The 7,652-nt window shown below is 43.9% G+C and overlaps 1 protein-coding gene across 2 annotated transcripts in view; it reads right to left on the reverse strand.

Annotated features, from left to right (window-relative positions):
* Positions 1–403: 403 nt before the first annotated feature.
* Positions 404–7,652, reverse strand: part of RSPH14 (radial spoke head 14 homolog) — a 76,334-nt gene continuing 69,085 nt past the window's right edge. For both annotated transcript variants that reach the window (XM_027661546.1, XM_027661545.1), the window contains exons 5-7: positions 3,111–3,336; positions 1,727–1,863; positions 404–733 (exon numbers count right to left, since the gene is read on the reverse strand). In XM_027661546.1, the coding sequence (XP_027517347.1) occupies positions 474–733; positions 1,727–1,863; positions 3,111–3,336 (623 nt within the window). In that variant the 3' untranslated portion in view covers positions 404–473. The remainder of the gene's footprint in view (positions 734–1,726; positions 1,864–3,110; positions 3,337–7,652) is intronic.

Raw genomic sequence — 7,652 nt, forward strand, 5'->3', positions numbered from 1 at the left:
TTTCTGGCTTGATGTTCTAAGTGGTTCTAATCTCACGTTCAACAAATGTTTGATGCAAAAGTCATGTAAATTCCTGTGTCAGATCAATTCCTCAGCACAGGCAAGACTGCTGGAGGGGTTAATTAGGAACCTCTCTGATGTAATTAGTTATTGATTAATGGTTGAGAGGCTGAGGTTTCAAAAAAAAAAAGAAGTAGAGAACATTATGAAGAAAACAGAAAGGGCTGGTTTCTTATATCAGGAAAATCTTGGTAACTCAGGCAATAACTCCTAGTGGAGAATTCCAGACTTCCTAACTTTTCTTTTTCCCCATTATTCTGCTTTCTGACCTGCAATATAGATGTGAATCTGTTGGCAAATGACTTTTCAGAGGGAACTGCTCAGGAGTAAGTGAGGAAGAGAGTTTTGGTTCTGAAGGTCTCATATAATCGAGCACCTCTTACAGCCAGACAACAACAGAGGGCAACAGATCTCTAGAAAAGATCGCGGCTGCAGAAAGGTTTCCACTCGATGGCTCGGATGGCGGTTTGGGCAGCTCTTTTCACGACCTCCCGGGGATCATCCAGACACTCCTGAAATGTGCCCGTGTGATCCAGGAGCGTCTCTCGGCCCTCGGGGAGCTCAGCCAGCAACGTGAGGGCTTTGATCGCGTTCAGACGGGCTGTGCTGGTTTCCTCAGCAACCAACTTCAGCAGAGGTGGGATGGCTGCAGCTGCCATGGCTGAGGCTCTCCCTGCAGAGAAAGAAAGCGGCTTTGGTTGTGACATCTGATCAACATCCTTTTGGACTGACACTCGGCACTCCCTGCCCCGCTACAGCTCTGAACAGCCCCGGGGGTGCAGTGCACAGAGGCAGGACGTGCCCTTCTTCTGAAGACCAAGGCTGGCTCCTAGCTGTTTATATTTAAGAAAAAAGATCTTGCCCAGTTCACTTTATCTGCCTTGCACGTTAAGATTTCATTTGCGACAAATTATCCATGAATAGATGAGGCATCAAATGATAGAATAAACTATTTTTTGGAGGGGGGGGGGGGGTGAGTGGGGTGTGTTAGATGCCCTAAAGAACGTGCCCCATTCTTGCATTTTTAAAGACACTTCAAACACTGAGATCCATTCCCGTGTTGTCTCCGGTAGCCAGAGGAAGGGTTGCAGAGAAGGACTGGAACACAACTGCTGTTATTAAGAGTCTTTTATGTCTAATTACTCATTCATCACAGTGAGAATTTAGCAGTTAGTATTTTCAGTGTCATGTAAGTTACTTGGGAGAGCTGCAGACCTTATTAATATTCATTGCTCTCCCAGCTGTGAGAGAGAAGCTGCCTGGAACCACAAAATGTTTCCAGAAAGCAGCGCTCCTGTGCTGAGTGCTGGTGATTCAGCACAGCTCCAGGTATGTGGATCTGTGTGCTCTGGACTTGAATGGGAAATGTTCCCCCTCTGGAGCAGCACTCTGGAGGGAAATGATGCAGGCGGGGGAGATAAAACTTCTCGACCTACTTCAAGGGAATGATATGTGAAATATCCTGTTCCCCCCTGGCACTGTGGGGAAGTAACAGTAGTTGTTCAAGACATATGAAGAAATGTCCTGATCTTACAGTTTCTTGAGGAGCTTTAACACTGTCAGGAACCAAGGACTGGGGGATAGGGGAGGCAAATGTTTTGTTACTGAGTTTCCTTAGAATTGGATTTCCAGAAGGTTTCCCAGCAGAACTGCCTCTGACTCTCACCCTGAGGAGTGACAAGAGCAAACATCAGTGCTCCTGTTGCACTAGCTTGGACTGCAGGATCCGTGTCTCCCAGCAGGCTCACCAGCACAGGGATAACCTCTTCTTCACACACCGGAAGTTTTCCCTCTGGATGAGAACTGTGTAGAAAAGATGGTTACGTTGCTTTTTTGAACTGTGCCTGCAGACCATGCAGCCACCCCAGCCTGTTTGTGCCACCAGCACTGCACACTCCTGTTTGCTCCCTTTGGAGTGACTGTTCCAGCTGGGAACTAAAGGGGTGTGTGTTTGTGCCTGGTGGCTGTTGAACCTACATGTGGTACAGCCCTGATGATACCACAGTAACCCAGGTGCATGGGCTTCACCATTTTTTAGGTTATTTTTGGGTGATATTTGGATTTTTTTTTTTTTAAAACTCTTTATGAACACTGGAGACTGATGGGCAGCAGCATGGAACAGGATGTAAGATTAAGGATGCTGGTGGTCCCAATGGCAGTGAGTTAGAAACCTGGCTGTTGAACCTTATACAGATTTTAAAACCTGATAAATCAGGGGTCTGCAATTCATTTTTCTCCCAGGTCAATTTTCTCCCTTTGTTTCCAGCCTCTTTAATAAGGGGAGTATTTAATGTGGCCCAGCTCCTGCAGGGTCCTAGAATGTAGTTGATATCCATACTCCAGGTGCATTTGACTTTCTTTCTCTGACTCATGATAATTACCTCTAAGACCTCGCTTTGTTACAGGACATGAGCAAATGTTTTGTGCCAGTTGATATATAAACTACATCATCTGCAGGCCTCTTTAAACTAGACATCTGTTGAACACTTTTATTACATTTTCTGGTTGCAGTGGACTTAAGTTGTTCCTTTCATCCACTCTCTGATACACAAATTTAATATAAAGATTGCTTTTTCTGATCCATCCCTGACGTACACAGCAGCCTGTGTCAGAAAACTATTTCTGTCCTCAATCACAGTGAGAGTTTCCCAGGACCTTTAATTTTCTGAGAGTGTTGTCCAAAAACGCAAGGGAGCTTCTCTCTACCTCCACAGTGGTCAGAATCCTATTTTTACAAGATTTTTCATGCAAGATTTTTTTCTCAGCAGTGCTGTACCAGGAAAAAAATTCTGATTCCACTGCCAATACTGCAAACAAACAGAAGGAGAAGGAATGACTGATCAGCATCTGCTTTTTTGAGTGATTTATATCAGTTAGGATATTTAGAAGCCTTCTATCTATGGGTGCATTCAGGCTGATAGTGCTTTATGTGTGAAATGTGGCAGCTTTGATGTGCAGTGGAACACAGTGTAAACTAATGGCATGGATTTACTCCTGAAATGAGGACTTTCTTGGGCTTTGGCATTATGGACAGGTTTGTTTTCCTTTACCTGATTTCTAGCAGGACCTGAGCTGCTTTGCTTCTGATGGCTGCTGAGGGGTGTGTGAGCTTTTCCTTCAGGGCAGAAATGGCACCAGTTGCCAGGGCTTCCGAAACCTCCATGCGCAGGCAGCTGGAGAGGGTGCTCAGGATGAGCTCCAGGACCTCATCCAGCTCAGTCTGCAATTTCAGTACCAGGGGGGGAATCAAACCAGCCTGCAGGACACCAGCAGCCCCTGGGAGGAGACAGGGAAGGAAGGTGGGTGAGGGCTGAGTGCACTGACTGTTGTACCTGCACCTGGAATTTCTCAATAGGATCAAAGTACAGATGGTAACTCACTTCCTTACACAGATGTGGGATTGAGAAATGGAAAATACTCCAACATTGCCCTATTCTTAAATGTCATCTTAGCATTGTTTCCTCAGAGAAGCTTCCCCAACACTCCTGTAAATCTTGAGCTCAGGTAATAACCAACATGGCAATTGCTCTGATGTTCCCAGTTTCTCTCACTATAATATTTATCCCCAAATTATCCTTGGAAAGAAAATATAGGAAATATATATATATAAGAAAGTCATCTTCTATCCAGCCTTTCCAACTGCTCTCAGCATGAACAGATGCTGAGAGAGGCTGCAGTGTGAGCCTTTAGAACTCATGCTTTGATTCTCCACTGTGGTTTCTGTGGGGGGAAGTCAAGATTTTGGGAACTGGCAGGTCCCTCATGTATTTCTTTGTAGTAATTCTGTCACAGCAAAAATTTAAATTCTCAACTTTCCAGTCAGTGCTCTTGCACTGGCTCCTCAAAGACAGCATCAAAGGTAGAGAGATCATCATCTGCCCTGCAAGTGATGTCTTTGCTGTGAGCAAGAGCCTGATTTGTACCATTTCTTACCCTTAACTAAGTCAACACTGAAACAGCAATGCCAGGGGAAAACAGAACGTACTGTCCACGAGTAACTATGTGAACACAAAATTCTCCAGCTGTCTTGTTGCTAAGACTGATTCTTTGGTTGCTAAGAGAAATGTGGCTCCTTTCAAAGTGATTCATATACAGTTAGATAAGGAAGTTTTGTGGATAGGAGTCGTCAAGGTATTTTCAAATGAATCTCCACAATGGAGACAAGAGGGAAGGAGATTTTAATGACCCTTGGTTGTGCATGGGAGAAATCCCTCAAATTGACAATCAGGTGGAAAACATGATTCTAATCTGAAGGTTATTTTGTTGTACATATTTCTGCGGTTTTTCTGACACTGAGAAACTTCTTATGTTCATGACTTACTAGGATCCACTTTATGAATGCCAAAGCAAAGAAATGGCTTGGGCTGATATTATTACAGCTTTACTACCTGGGCAGCATTTGGAGGGCAGTTGCTGTAAGAATTCAAATAAATAAGGAAAACCAGTTTCAGACAATTCACTCTTGAAGGCTAACAACATTTTACAGACAAGGATTTCTCCTTGTGCCAGAAAGGCAAGGCAGGAAAGGAAAGTGAAAAGATGTTCTTTGAAGCTGTGGCTCTGTGTGTCACTGCATGGGGGAGTTGACAATTTCACAGTGAAAAAAAAAACCCAACTGACCCCATGTGCATGTTCCCTGGAGGAACAAAAGGAGAAATTTGTCCAAGATCAGCTCCAGCCTGTTTGTACCGTCCCCATGGAAGGACGTGATCCAGGACACCGGCACTGTTGCTCTGGGAGAGGTCCCTGAGAAGGAGGCACAGCTTGCACAGCTCACTCCATCCTCAGCATTCACCCCTTGGCAAGGATTGCTGCTGTTTGGATTGTGGGTTATAGGGACAGGAAGGTTTTGGGGGCTTAGACAACAGTAAGAATATGTCTGGAAATGCTCCATGCATTATGGAATCCCAGGCACTAAGGAACCCACTCCCTACTTAGCCAGTAGTGAACTGCTCCCAGGGAAGCAGATTAAAGCAGACTTAGATGGCTATAAATTATACCCAGAATTGCTTTAGCCACCCTTCCCACAGTCTTTTGAAAAAGCCTGTGAAAGACAAGATTTTTCCAAGGCAACTTTTAAAACTCCTCCCAAAGCTCTTCACAAAAAGAAACTCTATGGCCTGAGTGTGTGAAATTGGGATCCCCAGACTGCTCACACAGTCATCATGTGCACTTCTAAATTTGCTGTGGAAATCAATATAAAATCATAATTTGGGAGGTACAATTTCAGAGGAAGAGTCAAGAATTGGAGGTGATAGACTTAAGCTGACATTGCCTGTAGCAAGCACCTTTGTGTAGCTTTAATTCACATGCATACCAGTCTTGGGGCAGTGTCACACCACAGGCATTGAATCACATCATTCCAAAAGCAAACCCTTGGTGCACACAGCAGCCACACTCGGGCTGAGCTCAGAGAAGCCACTGCTTGATTTAACTTTGCTTTCCCTCTGTCTGTCACCATTGCTATCCCATTCTCTCTCCCTTTCTTGTGCTGGCAGATGTACGTTTCTCTTTTCTATTTTTTGTACTTGTTTTCAAATACTTAATAAGCATTTTTTAACCCATCATCTCCATTTTTCTTTTTAGTTTCCTGCAATTCCCTCTCTTTCAGGACTTCCTTGCTAAATTCTCTCAATTCTCTCGGCTATATCATCATCTAGACAGGATGCATTCAGGTTTCACTTCTTTGTGTCTGTGTTTCACTCATCTTCTAAATGATCCCACTAATACCTTGTCCTAGCCAGGGCTGCTTTTATTTTGGGCAGCCATGAAGTACTATTTATTCTGGGATCAGATCCTAGTGTAGGTGGTGGTGCTCATTTTATATGAACACTTGGGATGTTCTCATTTCTTCAAAACCACATTTTATTTTCCCAGGCCAGGTCTCTGTACCATCAGCTGTCTTACCTACTGTTTTTGTAAAGCTGTCCCAGCTGAAATGTCGTGCTACTAGAGGGAGCTTCCCAGATATAAATATAGAAACAAAGATGAATTGTTTGACCTTGTCAAGAGTCTCAATGTGGTGAAGAGAAAGAGGGCAGAGAGGAAAGGCCATCAACAACAACAAAAAGAGACTACCTAACACTGGGACTGAAATTTCCACGTGGAAATTCGTCATGGTTTTCCCAGGGGAACCACAGGGTGAAAGGTCTAGAGAGGGAAAAGGGAGGAGACAAAATCAGTGGCAACTTGTTTGGGAGTCACTTGTAAATTCGAGCAGTCTCAGATCCTTCCACCCTAGTGAGCAGTAGGAGGGGAAGGTGAGCTGGGCTCTCCAGTCCTGTACTGAAAAATACAGTGACTTCCTCAGGATCTTGACTTTCCATTAAAGTACTGTCCTTTCAAAGGAGTTTTATCTGTTGCAGAGAGTGTTCTGGATACTCTGGGCACAGTGAAGTAGTTGGGAAAATTGTTTTCAAAATGCAAATAGTTGCATTTGCAGCTGCATAGTTAACGTCATTATTGATCTGCTTTTCTGAGAACTTGTAATCTTCCCTTGGGCTGCTTTTTATCTGAGCACTCATCTCTTCTCATAACCCTCTGGCCACTCTCATCCTCCCTTTCCTGATTCTTTGTTCAAATAGGCCCAAAGAGGAGTTGCCGTTTATTCTATTCTCTCAGGATGGCTGCAGGGCATGTAAACAAGTTAAATTTTGTAGAAGACAAAGGAGTCATTTATAGTACATAACAGTGGTGTTTTGTTTTGGTTTTCAATTACATAAATCAATTAAATCACATTACAAATCCCTTTCCTTAAAAATGCTGGTTTTCAACTCCAAATTGTTGTTTTAGTCTGAAGCATTTGCCTCATGTGTGGCCACAAAGGGATATTTGGTTTATATATAACAGTGAAATAATATGGAAACACAGATTGTATAGAATATGAATCTCTGTTGGCATCTTGGGTGTCTCTCTGTGATAGTCACATGATGACTTGCAATGCTCAGTAAAGGCATTTCTGCTTAGGAAGGAGCACACAAGGAAAAGAAAAGCAGGGCCAGACAGGAAAGAGGAAATGGGAAGGAAAACTGCCACCAACACACCCAGCTGTGACAGCCCCGGGGGAGCTCACCCACTGGGAGCAGCCAGATGATCCGGACAAAATTCCTGGATCTACCAGGTCTCTTGCTCACACTGCAGTGGTTTATCACTGCTTTAGAGGGAGCAGAGTGTTTATTACACTGGTGAGTGCTGGTGTAACGGTCCCCTCCGAGGGGCCAGGTGAGCACAGGAGCTCCTCTGGAGCACCCTCCCCAGTGACTCCTTGCTCACAACTGTTTAAATGGAAAAACATTCGTTTATTCTTTAGACTCGCTGAGAAGATCTCTGAGTCACCAGTCACAAGAGCACAGTTTGAGAACCTTGTAGTAGCTAATTTAATGTTAAGATTCAGCAATTTGAGTCTCAGTGCTTCCAGCATTATGGCTGTGTCAGGGAGTAGATTAAATATAATACTATAAATACTATAAAACTGGGCTGAACTTTCTGGTAAGTCTGGAGCAGAGCAGACCACATTCAATGAATCTGAACTCACCTGCCTAAAATCCATCAGGTTTATCCACCCTTCTACCTAAAGAAGTGAATTCTGTTGA

The sequence above is a fragment of the Corapipo altera genome, unplaced genomic scaffold, assembly GCF_003945725.1.
Source record: "Corapipo altera isolate COAL_440 unplaced genomic scaffold, ASM394572v1 150, whole genome shotgun sequence".
NCBI classification, from domain to species: Eukaryota; Metazoa; Chordata; class Aves; order Passeriformes; family Pipridae; genus Corapipo; species Corapipo altera.